Consider the following 14,470-nt stretch of genomic DNA (forward strand, 5'->3'; position numbering starts at 1 on the left):
CGGTGGATTTGAAAGAGAATATTATCATTGCTTTTATATTCTCTTGGATATTGTCACGGATCCAATCCCCCTTGAACTAAATCCCCTTCAGTCCCCAAATCTCTGAGCATGTTATGGTTGGATTATATCTGTCCTCTTTATCAAATTCTAAACCTGATTTCTGAAGGGTGCTTGGTTCAAAGACGTTCAAAATGCAGGGTCCGGCCGAGAAAACAAACTGAACTTGAAAATGCTATTAGAAAATCTGTATACAAAACCCTTTCCCTAAATATTGAACAGAAACATGCAGGAAACATTTTGATAAAATTTCAATTTGACATTGGGTATTATGCAACACAATTTTAACACGTAAAAGAAAAGATGGCAAAACACAATATAGCTCATTTATTTGGGTGTTCCAGTTGTCAGTAGGTATATTCCCTCACTGAAATTCACAAAACACGAAGTGAACATTCATCACAGTCAACTTGAAACTTCTTACAGACAACCATATGTACATACATACACACACACATATATATGTGTGTGTGTGTGTGTGTGTGTGTGTGTGTGTACATATATATATATATATGTATCTTCCTTTTTACAATATGAGCGAGACAGATCTTACACTACTATGAAAACAAAACATAATGCTTTGAGCTGCAGTTAAGACTGTAGGAATCTAAAAATTTCACACCATTCTTTTACATTCATAAGAAAGAGCTCGGGGCTGGAAGCAGTAGGGAAAGCTAATGGAGGTGGCAGTGAGGTGTAAACCTTGAGGGGTCAAGGGTCGTGTGACTGCATGCATCGCTTGGCTCGTCCTACAGTGGACGCTCTGAAAAGGCGGTGTAGCTCTTCACTCGTGCAAAAAACAGAGGCGTGTACATTTTGTCTACATCAAATGCAGTGACAACTGTTTCCCCAGTCGATCTGCAGGGAAGAGAAGAAAAGAGTACAAGGTCACAAACGATCACTGCCTACTGACTGCTCTGAAACAAGTCCAGTCATTGTCCAAGCAGTAATATCTCATGTTCTTCTTTAAAATTTACTAAAACAGTGACAAAAAGGCTTTATATATCCTATAACTTGTATAACTTCATTTATATAATATGTAACATGCACAAAAAAAATTTTAGATTCTGCAAGGTGTATGCGAACTTTCTCATTAGCGTCGGTCCTTGTGTAACTGAAAGTTAAACGCTCAATTTTTAAAAAAGAAAACTATAGTGGTCAGTCACACAGATTACATTTCTCATATTTGAGTGCCAGAATCAAATTCTGCAGCCTCTGCAAAGTTCAGCTTATTCATGAATATGAATAATTGCGTGAACAGACGGCGGGTGGCATTTCATCAGATGTGTTGGAGAAGGCAGATCGCTGAGATACCTGTAGTTGATGTGGCAGGAATGGTGGATCCACACAAGCTTGTTGAAGCGCTGCCGCCCTCCTGAGGATAGCTGCAGTCCTACATGGAAGGAGCGTTCTGCTTCGGGGGCTGGGTTCCGCCTGCAGAACCGGCTCCTCTGGTACTCTGCCACCTTCTGTTAAAAGATGACAATGGTTCCATTTCTAGTAAAATGACAAAGAAATAGGATAGGAAAGGGGCCATAAACTTGCACAAACCCACCTCTTCTTTTCTCTTAGAGACAACAACATAAACTTTGGTTTGATTGTCCGTATCCTGGGACAGCCGATAATGGCCGAGCATGATGGAATCCACCCTGTGGAAATCAAAGACCAATAAATGACTCAAAGATGGCTCATGGCTTTCAGCCAAGTTGATTTCAGAGCCGGGGTTTGTTATTTAGGCCCATGACACATACCTGGAGTTCTTGCTGCGCAGCCTTGGGACGGTGACCAAAGGGTCCTCGGGTGTGGTCAACATCATCACCTGACCGTCGGGGAAGAAGCGCAAGTACCTGAAAGATCATGTCTCGTCAAAGCCCCATAAACACTGAGCAAAACAGATTCTGGACAATAAAGGGACACTCTATTAAACCTTTTTATGCTGTTCTTGCAAATTTCAGAAAAATGTCTCAAATGGTTAAACTACAGGCAAAGAAATATTATAGTTTTTTTTTTAATTGGTTGTACTATAAAACAGTATGTTATAGCGCAGTTAGTAATTATCATACTTTACCATTGAACAAACACCATCAACAAGGTTTGAGTTCATGTTTAAGTCCCAGACACAAAGAATTGATTTCATTTTATTTTAAAATCAATTTTAATTTTAATCCAGGGGTGCATGACACAATGCATAGTCTAACTGGTTTGGAACTACACAACGATTTGAGTGGAGCATCCTTTAAAGCCCAAAGCTCACCTGTAGTACTCCACCTGGTGCCAAGCTCTGTAGAAGCCATCGAGAGACTCTTCCCCCTGACGTATGTATGATGTTTTACTGATGTAAACACCTGCACAAACCAACCGACTTTTAGTAAATGCTGTACATGCGGCACACAAAAATAAGAAGACACACAAAGGCATGGGATTACCATCAAAGCGTACGCGTGGCCTTTCCAAAAACATCTCTCTCCAGGATGAAAACGGCAGCATTTTGGTGCAGCCCCGCCCCCACACCCTCAAACAGGCAGATCGCCAAATCTCCGGGTCCCTGAAGCAAGATGCACACAAATTCACTTGTGATAGAGAAATCTGAGTGCTGTTCTTGAGCACAAGCCGCCGTAACGCTAGCAGGGAAGCTGGTTCACTCTGATGTTTGGTGAGTGTGTGAACCCACCTCGCACAGATATAGAAACCCCTGCAAACAAGGGAAAGCTGCTCTAAGGCTCGTAGGTCCAGATCACACGACACCACCCAGCGGAAGATATACATGAGCACCTCGAAGGGCAAAGCTGTGGACGTGAAAAAGGAACTTTTAGGGCAACGCGTAAACTCGAGAAGTCCACATAGACTATCTCCTGTCTGAGAATTACCTGAGACGTGCACTTGAGTTGTGTCTGTCTCAGGCTCACACAGCTTCATGGTGCCATCCCCCAGAGTCAGCTGCTGTTGAAAGTACGTCAGTAGATCGCCTATTTCCTGATCATTCTCGTTGTCCTCCAAGCTAACGACAGGAACGATCAAAAATGCATTTCATCATGCAATCAAACTTGCAATCAATCAGTACTGAAAGCATATAAAAAGTTCATATATGTATATATATGGGTACATGATGTAATGGGAAAAAAAAATATTTCACACTATAGAACACAGTGCAATTTTTATTTGCCAATTACCCATACATACACTATATTGCCAAAAGTATTGGGTCACTCCCTTCCGATAAACAGATCTGACTACTTCAGTCATTTTCATGAGTGCAAAACTTAATATTTATGCATATAATGATGAATTGCATGTTTCCAATTCTATAGCAAAAGTTCGGACAAGACCCTTTCTAGCATTCTAACATGATAATGCCTGTGTAAAAGTCAGAGTTTAAAAGGAAATGATTGACTGAGTCAGTGTGGAAGAACTTGACTTGTCCGCAAATAGCAAAAAGTCATAATCCGAGCTGAACGCCTTTAATGTGACTAAATGCAGTCCTTGAGCCAAATACTCATCACCAATGAAATTAAGGAAATGTTGCAAAAGGGTCCCGGGCAATTCTGTAGCCGATTCTGAAGTGTGAAAGTCAGGTCTACATATTTTATGTTTAAATTAATCTTTGAGAATTAGTTGTTTCATACTAATATGATTTGATGTCTTTAAATTGGCTATGTAATCGATATATTACATATTTACCTGACTGAAAATAAATGGTTACTTTTGGTCTTATTCTGTTTCACTAATTAATTATTGACTCTAGTAGATTAAGTTGTCATCGACATGAGAACCCAAATTAACAAGTAAATAAAATAGTTAACTAGAATAATCAAATATCAGAAGAATACGAATGAAAAACATTTTAACCTAAATTTGAGGTCATTCGAGTCTCAGATTTGAACTGAACCTAAAATTGAATAACTTTACACGCTGAAAAGACCCAACACGCAGCAAACGTTCATCCACCATTGGGAGCCTTACTTTATATGTATTTAATCTTATATATATATATATATATATATATATATATATATATATATATATATATATATATATATATATCAAATGTTATTAAAAGTTCTATTTTTTAATTATGTTCATTAATTCTTCCATGACAGTTTATTCTGCACCCGAGCACTTACTAGCTCCCACCACGGTCCGGGTCAGGAGTTCTGCTGTAGTTGATCTTAAACTCAATGTCCGGTACCAGCTGCATTGCACTCTTATAGTACTTGATGGCTGCAAAATCAAAACGGGGAAATTTATATCCGCAGCCTTCACGGAATCCATTTTTATAAGTTTCATTTATTTATGATTTAACGTCAGCAACTGTGACTATATTCACGGAAAGAGGAAATTTCACAATTCAATTGAATCATATATAATTAGAAAAAATCCATATGCCAATTTACAGTTTGAAAATTTTATATAAATAAATGTAATAAAAATAACAAAACCAAAAGTGATAAGAACAATTACAAATAGTCTTTCAGCTTGACAAACTCAAACGAAAAATGACAAACAAAATTTCCAAACTGAAATAAAACAAGACAAACATTGTTCTGGTAGATATCATTTTTACAAATGCCCATTAATATATGTTCTGAATAAAAAAAGTCTGTCAATAAATAAAAACCTTCATAAACTGCTCCATTCTGTTCTTCCTCAACAGCCTTCAAGAACAGCTCTCGGGCCTATAAGTACACATTTACAATCAGTGATGAGACGGGGCCAAGTGAAGGATATAGCATTACACATCAGAGTTATTTTAGTCACGACATGATCTCTTCTCGTAGAGGATCTAATATGTGCGACAGCACCCACTATGAATGTTCACAAACTCTCACCTTTTCCTCCTTAGCGATTTCCTGTCTCCTCTTCAGGTCAGCGGTTTTAGGGATGCTTTTCCTTCCACCTGAACTGGGCTGAAGCTCAGACATCCACTTCGCTCGAAAAGCACTGAGCTCCAACTGAAACATCAAAAATCTGCTCCAGATCTCTACTTATATATAAATTGTTATTCCCACACCTTCGGACCGATGAGCTTTCATGGATATTCCCACCATTCTTGAATTTGCCCAGACTTTATTTTATCTATAATCAACTGATTAAAGAGTAAAGTTCTTTACATAACAGCATTTAGCCACTCAGTGAAAGGGTTTCAACAGTAAGAGGATATGGTGACATTATTTTCAGGTTTAACACTGTTAACACTATGTCACAATCGTTTTGAAAAAAACGCTATATAAATAAAGGTGACACTGGCCATTAAGGAAAGTCTTTTAATGGCAGTTTTTTCATGGGCCACCAAGCCAGAATTCGATACCGCTTAAAATGGCAAAATCTCTTTTGTACCAGTTTGTCTGTAGAGTCCACATAAGTACTTTGAAACATGGTAACCATTTCAAATGAGTAGCTTTACTAATCTTTTGGGACAATCAATATTTTTGCCATTATCGTCCTACAGTATCTGCATAGCAGGTCTGTAGTCTGTAGTAGACTTAGCCATCCATGCTATTTTTTTTTTTTTTTCTATCCAGATCTGCCATGATTTGATATTTGTTGTAAATGTTTTATATTAGTCTTCACATTAAAGAAATCTATGTAATTGCTATATTGTACATCTATCTCAAAGGCTATTGATGTTAAGGGGACTTTCTGTAATCGGGTGACATCAGAACCATGAAGGTGGGACAATCCATGACCTAGCAATTTGAAAAAAATAATCAAATGTATGAACTGTATGTGAAATAGTGTATTACGCAACGATTGATGATAGATTCAAAACCATTTTACTCCACCATATTTCGTTGTACAAGCCACTAACATCATCTGAAAAGGTGGACTTATTCAGGTATGACTCAGCTGCGTGATTGTTTAATTTTATGCATTTTCTAGTTATGATGAAGAAGTATACATTTCAGTTTCAGCAGGCAACTATTGTTATATCTATTGTTATTATTCTAGTTACAATTAATCACAACAATGCATATACAATTACACAATTATATATAAATCATCAGTTTGTTGTTTTACATACATGCACAGACATTATTCATAAAGGACACAGCCATGAGATGCAATAAAACTTTAGATGGGCCCATAATAACAAAAGACAATACTTTATTGGAACCTTTCTGACAAGTGAGCATTTAGTTTTGTGAAGATAAGGAAGCACATGTTTATTGTCAATGAGTTATCAATTCTAAGAATTTACGGAGATAAATGATAGGGTGAGACTTGATTTCAGCCAATGAGAGTGAACTGAATTCACTCCTTAGCAAAACAGAGTGAGAAAGTGAGAGTTGTCATATCATCTGAATAGGTAAGTAACTTCAGAAAAGTAAATAATAAGTCATTAAAAATGCCAAAAAAAAATGCTTGCGCCCTTTGGAGTAGTAATGATTTGTGTATTATCTGCATAAAGAGGGTTTTAATTTATTAATAAATAAAAAAAGGAGACCAGGTTCACTAACTTGCATATTAGAATCCTCTGTATTTTCATCTCCCCCTTCTTCAACAGTGCCATCATCAGTGTTTTGGTTGCTTTCAGCCTACAAATAACACAAATTCAGTCATTTCAAATGACATATTTGTATATTAAGTAGGTGAAAATACATACAGACAGTTTAAAAAGAAGTGACGCAGATCAAAGCCCCGATTAAAAACTATAACCACGTCCATGTTTGGCGTGGAAAATAAGAGCGACCAATCAAAGACAAGTAAGCAATTACGACCAGGCCCAAAGCAATAAAACAAAAAATAATTGCACTAAAATTTCAAAACACAAACTATAGACTATCAAGTTAATTCTCATTCAGTGCATGGAAACACATATATAGTTGTTGCGTGATTTGCAAAACTCCAAACTTTGTAAACATGCATACACTGCTTACTACAAATAACCCTACACGAGAACATTTTTGCATGTGTTATTACACGAAAAACGTTTAATTAATTATTTCAGACCGTTAGTCAGTAAAAAAAAACAAACAAAAAAAAACACCCGAGTGTGTGTGACAGGACTAACACACGTCATGACTGCTAACATGCTAATGTTAGCACCTGATTAGCAGCTTCGCTAATCTTAGAAACAAGCTTTTACTGACCATGGCAGCTTGTTTTGCGAGCTCTTTTAATGTCGCGTTAAAAGTCTTGCTTTCAGCGAGTATTTTACAGATCACGATCAGAGAAGCGGACGACACAGCGGGCAAATTTGCGAGCTCGCCACACGGCAGCCATCACGATGAGTGTGTGACAGCAGCTCTGGCGAGACACCTGAGCTGCTGCTGCGACAGAACAACATCCGGTCTGGGGTTTAAAAATAAAGGTCTGCTCACCATTACTTAAATTAGTTATCAATATGTATTGTCAAGGTTAACTCGTTCCTTATTTCAAATTATTTAAAAATTATTTTTAAAAATATAAAAACTATTAAAAACTATTGCGTCGTCTGAACGGGAATCACGGCATGGCTCATTCCACAGTCTGTTTGGTGTTGAAATCTATGTATAAATATGAACAAACAATTTAATACATATTTTAATAATCAATTAATTAAATGATAAATACATAAATGCTTTTATTGATTTCTTTAAAAAAATGTATTTATTTAATTCAATTTAAGTCATTTTAATTTTATCTATTTGGCCCATATGAACGTGGCAAAAATGTAAAGGTAACTGAACCGAACCTCAGACCCATTTATTAAATCCAGCGGAGAAATAAAAACATTATTACAATTGTACTATGGCGAAAGATTACATCATACATATGTATCATATTTGGCAAATTAGCTAGGCGTCCTTCCAATGGAAAAGGTGAAAGTCATAGCATATTAATTAGAGAATGGTGACGTATCGTTATTTCTCTCCAACAACGAAGGCGTGGCTTATGAATATTAAGTAGTATTCCTTCGCCATAGTAGTTTTTGTAATTTAATTCGCGGACGGGAAGTCGCTGGACTCCTGGCTGCGCACCCACCTTACAAATCAGGCGCTCGCACTAGAAAGCAGTTAAAAGCCTAACGTCCACTTTAATGTGGTCAAAACCTTTATATTATTTGCAGTGTTTCTAGGTACCAGCGGCTTCCCCGCTTACAATAATAACTGACGTACAGTGTGACGTATGAGTGTTGTTAAAGTGAATCATCTTTACTGTAGAGATGCTGAGCCTAAGGCAAGAGGCCTGAAACCATCATTTCCACCACACGTAGTAACGTAACATTTTTTTCAGTCATCTTCAGCGCAATGGAGGAGATTCTCCGAAAGCTTCAGAAGGAGGCATCGGGCAGTAAACACAAAGCGATCCGGGACTCCTGTGGTGTCGCGTGCGGTAAGACGTTGCACCTGTCTGTGTCAGGAATAAAGCAAATGCGGATAAAAAAAAAAACGAGGGACGCGAGTTCAACATATTTAAACGACGTTTTAATGTTTGGCAACTACAACACTAGTGTACCGTGAGAACACACGCGTGCCCGCCTTTCACGGATGTTTATTCAGACCGGAATCCTAATATAACAGCTGTTACAGTAGATATGCGTTTTCCGTAAGCTGTCAAACTGCAGATTCGTTTTTTTTAGAACGGCGCGAAGAGTACAATTAAAACACGAAAATTTAAACTTGGATTTATTGCTTGCCTTCGGTCGAATATTATACTGTCGAAATGTTTGGCTTTAAACCTGCTGTAATTTCAAAATGCGTATAAAAAGCCTCATGACCATGTTAATAGTATGTTTTGGACATGTACCATGGTAACATAACATCTTGGAATATTATCAAGAATAGCTGTTCATGAATATGATTCAGTGTGAAATTAGCATGACGTTTCTATTATTGATGCATTGTAATACCACAGTGCTTTAAAATGACTTTCCGTAAGGAAGCTTCTGCTTTAAAGGTTTATTTCATCTTTTTAATGGATGCTTCATGTTTATTTCATTGCCAATTAACCGTGTAATCTAATCTGTTTTCTTTCAAGATGATACATTAAGGTATAAAATGAAAAAGCTAAATCTGCAATATTGTTAGTAAGAGCAGAAATAGTAGAATATTTGATGAAAATGCACTTTTTTTATGTATCGATTATAATCGTTAGTACAGTATAACTATAATGAGTATAAATATTTAAATGTATTGTAGATGCTTGTTCTTATTCTGTCTTGTATTGTGTTCAAACTAATAGGCTTTTAGTGGATGAGCAAAAGCAGCTCTAATTCCGCACCACATTATAGTTGAAGATGATGTAGAGCTCGAGACCTCGGTTGACCCCTCAATGTTTCTGCATTGCACATATCACAGACTGTCAGTCATACTGAGCCAACAAACTGATGCTGCGTTGGTAACTCATTTTACAGGATCAATGAATAGCTCAGATGACAGTATAGCGAGGCCTGATGTGGAATCGTTTTCTAGTCTGAGCCTGTTGGGATTTCTGCTTCATAGGGTTTAAAGGATGTTCGTCTGTTTTTACTTTTGACACTTTTTGATTAACGTATTTTATTATTTCTAAACATTTTTTTTTTTGTGCTTTTGTACAGAGACGCTTCAGGCTCAGAACGGTTCAGTTAAAATACCACCGTCAAAACTCAGGCAAGTGTCTTGATTCTGAATGTAACGTCTGTATTGTTGTGTTGCGTTGTATTGTATTGTTTGTGTTTGTATTTCTTCAACATGCATTGTCACATCATCATGATCCACGTTTGTTATGTTTTGCATGGCATTTGTTGTTTTTAAATCTTTCGTTTACGTGGTGAAAATGCATTGAAGTAGTAAAATGTATTTTCATCTTAGGTTTGTTTATATCTATTCGTATGGCAGATGCTTTTATCCAGATGTTCTCTGAAGTATCAGAGTGACACAAGAAAATGCTTTAATGCAAAGGTTTTATGAGTCGGATCTTTCATGTTAAGTGTGAACTATTTTTGTGCAGAGCGAAGTGTTTATTCCCTCTTCAGTTGGCACTGGAGTCTAAAAACACTAAACTGGCTCAGACTGCCCTCGCCGGAATGCAGGTGTGCTTATTACTAAACATTATACATTTTTTAAAAGACATACATTTCACAGACACCAAAATGATTCAGGTGCATCGAGGTAAAGCAGAACCTCATATAATTGGAGCCTGCTTTATTCAATGGTTTATCCAAACAAAACTTATGACTTGTTTTCCAGTGTTTCAGATATAGAAGTTACATGGACAATGTTTTTGGCCAGAAAGCAATTTCCCACACTGCAAACTGCACAGCAGTGCTCTAGCAACCACACAGATCACCTCAGCAACTGCACAGTAACAAGATAACAACCACTCAGAAACTACAGAGCAACACAGAAAAAATCTGGCAGCTATGTCTGACTGAACTTTACCTTAAAAATAGTATAGCAATATTTAACATTTTATAGGTTGAAGTTAAATTCAGTAAAAAAAATATTTAAATTTATTAAAAAATAGTAATAATTAGTAAAAATTAGATGGTAATATACCAAATTATAAAACATTCCTGTTTTACTTGACGTGCCACAATTTTTTTTTTTGACTAATTGATAAGGTAACATAAAAACTGCATTTCAAATTTACAGTACATGAAAATTTCATTAAATTAAATTAATTAATTTTAGATCATTAAACCGTTAATTTTAGATAATTCAATGTGTTACAGTTTTTTTAATAGTTCACCCAAAAAAGAAAATTCTCTCATCATCCACTTGCCTTCAAGTAGTTCTAAACCTCCATGAATTTCCTTGTTCTGCAGAACAAAGAAAGATATTTTGAAGAAAGTCTGTAACCAGGCTGTTTTGTATTAGTATTTTTGTCCTACTATGGAAGTCAATGGTCACCCAAAACAACCTGGTTATAGACTTCCTTTAAAATATCTTCCTTTTCATTTTTGGGTAAACTATTCCTTTAACAGAGCAAAGTAACTTACCAAATCAGGTTTTTACTAAATTCACAGCATTTTTGCAATCATTTGTTTAAACCAGCAGTTCTTTATACAATGAGTACCTAACATTGTGATGGCAAGTTTTGCATGCAACTACTCACGTTTTTTTTTTTTAGAGAATGTAAAAATGCATTTCACTTATTTACAGTTCAGATTACAATCAAGGCAAGGTGTCCAATATTAAATTTTTAATGTGATGGTTCGTAATTTGCTCAGCAATTTACATGTTTTTGTCCCGTGGCATTGACAGAAGATCCTTTGTGAGGATTGCTTTGTTGCTGTGGAAACAGAGGTTCCAGAGAAGCAGCTGTTGAGTCAGATCCTGGAAGCCATCAGGGTGACGCCCGCCCTTCATGAAGACCTGCAGGTTGAGGTCATGAAGGTCCGTGCTGGTCCCAACCCTCTTCATTAGTGTGTGAGGTCACAAATGTGGTTTCTGTAGAAAATGTTTAGTCAGTGTCAAAAATAATGTGCTGCATCTAGCAGGCTTAATCAATTCAGTGTCTGTATCCGTGGTGTACTTGGATGGATTTTCAGAATTACTGGCACACGTGCGTCCCTAGATACACTGTGTTCCTGATCTCCTGTTTCTAATACAGAAGTGTTAAATCTGCCAAGCAGCCGTAATATTAAATGGCTAATGCTTGTGTTGTAGGTTCTGCTTTGTGTCACCTACTCCTCTACCTTTGAGCTCAATGGCCACAACATCTTGAGAATTGCTGAGGTAAGACATGTTTATTGATGTTTAACTGACAGGATGGGATGACCAATGGAAAACTGCTAATGTAAAGTGAATCTGGCAACCCTCTCATTAAAGCCCTTATCAAAGGGCATCTATTCTTGAAGACTGCTGTGCTATAATGCTTTGCTTTAATGAGGACGATCTGGCGGATTGGGTATCACAGCATTACACTTGTATAATGGTCCCCTGAGATACCCCCACCCCTGTGATAGATATTGAGCCCTTCTGCTGTCCTCTGTCGTTAGGATCATTATAATATCTATAAAAAATAAGAAGAAAAAAGTGAAGGGTACATCATGATTGTATTTATTTTACCATCCTTTTTGCTGACCCCCTTTAACCACCAATTATGGTTCTGTCTATATGAAATATGGTCCTGGGTAGAAGTTTAGTAAAATATCAGGATTTACAGTCTATGTAAAACCTTGATGCTTTTGTTCCATACATGTTTAGTTCTTATTACAAATTTGGGATTTTATATGGACCAATGGTAAACTGTGAAAAAACACCAGACCAAGAGTTGATTGCATATTAAAAGAAAACAGTGTCTGGGTGTTTTGCAAGTTCGCATCTTCGTCATCTTTTCAACTTCACTTGTTGCTTCACACCAGTTTTTTTCTGTTGAGGGATTGTCATTCTATGGAAAATCGTAGCTATGCAGATTTGAGCATATTATATTTATTATGCAAACATATACTGTTGCTTGTTAAACTCCCTTGGTGTGTTATCTTGCCCCTGGTTTGGCCATAAACGGCTCATAAAGCACATAACGATGTGTGAATGGGTCTGGTTGTGCCAGGCTTCTCTTATTTTCACACAGGACTGCTCCAAAGAGCCCCAGGGAGCAGGCCATAAACCATAAGGCTAAAGTGAGCACTTTCTGACAGAGCATGTCCAGTCATACAGCAGACCCATTAAGTATTTAGACGCTTGAATGCCACTGCACTTGATAACAGAATATCAAAGCAAGTGGTTTTCAAATGACAAAACGTAGTTCTGGCAAAAGACCAGCAAATGTTTTCGTTAGGTCTAGAGGTTCACAGACTGGCACAGTAGGACCCGGTCAACCCCTCTCCCTGACGTCTCACTTCCATCATGAAACAGATTTTTCTAGCCTGTGTCATTCGTTGCTATAGTTACAGGTAAGAGTGGTCTTAGATGCCACGTCCGTGACCAGTGTGTGGCAGAGCGGCAGGTGCTCTGTGGTCAGTCATTCTGTTTGCTTAGTTGAAGATTGCATTTCACAGTCACCTTTTTGAGGCCTAACAAAAATGTCGCAGAACGTTTATTCCACAAAAGGTTCTTTTCAGTGAACAAAATGTGGTTTGGATTAAAATGTTTTTCACCCTGAAAAAATGGTTCTTTTAGGAACTGTTCACTAAAGGGTTTTCTGGGAAAACAATTTTATTTCTGCTTAATTCTTTTTTATTTTTTTATTTTTAAAAGTGCAACTTCTTTGATCGGCAGATCATTCTTCAGTATAATAGGTTGTGTAGATTTTCCACTGAGAATTTTGCCAGACATTTCTCTATAGAGACAATGATTTTTGATTGATATGCAAAAGTTTGAGATCAGTAGGATTTTTCATGAGTTTAAAAGATGTATTTATGCTCATCAGGGCATTCATTTGATCAGAAATACAGAAGAAAACAATTTATTTTGTGAAATATTTTTTCCAATTAAAATCTTTTTTTTTTTCTAATTTCACATATTTTAAAATATTATTTATTGCTGTAAAGCAAAGCTGAATTTTAGCATCACTTCTCCAATCTTCAGTGTCGTATGATCCTTCAAATATCACATGCTGATTTATAATTGGTGTTGGAAACGTCGTGCTGCATAATATTTTTGGGCTCTGTGGTACCTCTTTTTTCAGAATACAGAAATTTACATTTTACACTACAATTTAAATGTTTGGATTCTTTTTTGTTTAAATAAATGAATGCTTTTATTCAGCAAGCATGCGTTAAATGGACAAAAAGGGATAGTAAATACTTATATAGGCAATATTTGATAACTATTTCTTGAAAGGAAATACTATCATCAAAAATAATAAGCCGCACAAACGTTTTCATATCGATAGTAAATCAGCATGTTAGAATGCTTTCTGAAAGATAATGTGACACTGAAGACTGGAGTAATAGCTGATGAAAATTCAGAACTGTGTCACAGAAATAAATTCAATTATTTCAATTATATTTTAAAATTATATTAAAAGGCAGTGTCCATTAAGAACCCTAATGTTTTGTATATTGCAGCATTTTAGAATTTTTCTGACTTAAATTCACTGTGCCCTTGTTTTTAGGTCAGATCTTTGCCTGCATTGCAAAAAAGCAATGTTTTTGCATTCTGTAGAAATGACTGGATCATGTCTGAAAAAAGACTTTTTGTAAACAGCAGTTATAACGTAATTCCATGGATGCCCAATTACTTTAAGTTGGCCTTTTTTGGTTATAAACCACTTAATTTTTCTTGCAGTCCTGCGCATAGAATTTTTTTTCTCTTTCTCTTACAAGACATTACATTTGATTAGGCTATTTTTTTTATTCTCTCGTGACACAGTTTTTAATAAAAGGTTTCTTGCTTTTTCTTTGAGACGGATTTACAAAGTGCATTTCATTTTTGTCACTGAGGTGTGTAATTTCTTTAGTAGTAGCTCCAAACCGAATTGCAAAAATAACTTTGTTTGTATCAGAAGTTGTCATATCAGTCTACTCAAGCTTTCATGTGTATTCATATCTTGTAAAATATATAAT

The 14,470-nt window shown here is 36.4% G+C and overlaps 2 protein-coding genes across 3 annotated transcripts in view; one reads left to right on the forward strand and one right to left on the reverse strand.

The window, feature by feature from the left end:
- Window positions 1–369: 369 nt before the first annotated feature.
- fbxo9 (F-box protein 9) lies at window positions 370–7,321 on the reverse strand. The gene is made up of 13 exons (XM_043234566.1): window positions 7,146–7,321; window positions 6,513–6,590; window positions 4,884–5,006; window positions 4,673–4,730; window positions 4,179–4,275; window positions 2,925–3,055; window positions 2,729–2,843; window positions 2,484–2,602; window positions 2,312–2,402; window positions 1,809–1,904; window positions 1,613–1,706; window positions 1,372–1,526; window positions 370–915 (listed from the first exon to the last, which is right to left on the reverse strand). The coding sequence occupies exons 1-13, from the start codon at window positions 7,146–7,148 to the stop codon at window positions 807–809; spliced, it is 1,269 nt and encodes a 422-aa protein (XP_043090501.1). The 5' UTR covers window positions 7,149–7,321; the 3' UTR covers window positions 370–806.
- A 669-nt stretch (window positions 7,322–7,990) lies between these two features.
- The window catches only part of arfgef3 (ARFGEF family member 3), a 40,864-nt gene continuing 34,384 nt past the window's right edge, over window positions 7,991–14,470 (forward strand). For both annotated transcript variants that reach the window (XM_043234571.1, XM_043234572.1), the window contains exons 1-5: window positions 7,991–8,370; window positions 9,575–9,626; window positions 9,967–10,048; window positions 11,223–11,354; window positions 11,628–11,696. In XM_043234571.1, the coding sequence (XP_043090506.1) occupies window positions 8,286–8,370; window positions 9,575–9,626; window positions 9,967–10,048; window positions 11,223–11,354; window positions 11,628–11,696 (420 nt within the window). In that variant the 5' untranslated portion in view covers window positions 7,991–8,285. The remainder of the gene's footprint in view (window positions 8,371–9,574; window positions 9,627–9,966; window positions 10,049–11,222; window positions 11,355–11,627; window positions 11,697–14,470) is intronic.

The sequence above is a fragment of the Puntigrus tetrazona genome, unplaced genomic scaffold, assembly GCF_018831695.1.
Source record: "Puntigrus tetrazona isolate hp1 unplaced genomic scaffold, ASM1883169v1 S000001170, whole genome shotgun sequence".
NCBI classification, from domain to species: domain Eukaryota; kingdom Metazoa; phylum Chordata; class Actinopteri; order Cypriniformes; family Cyprinidae; genus Puntigrus; species Puntigrus tetrazona.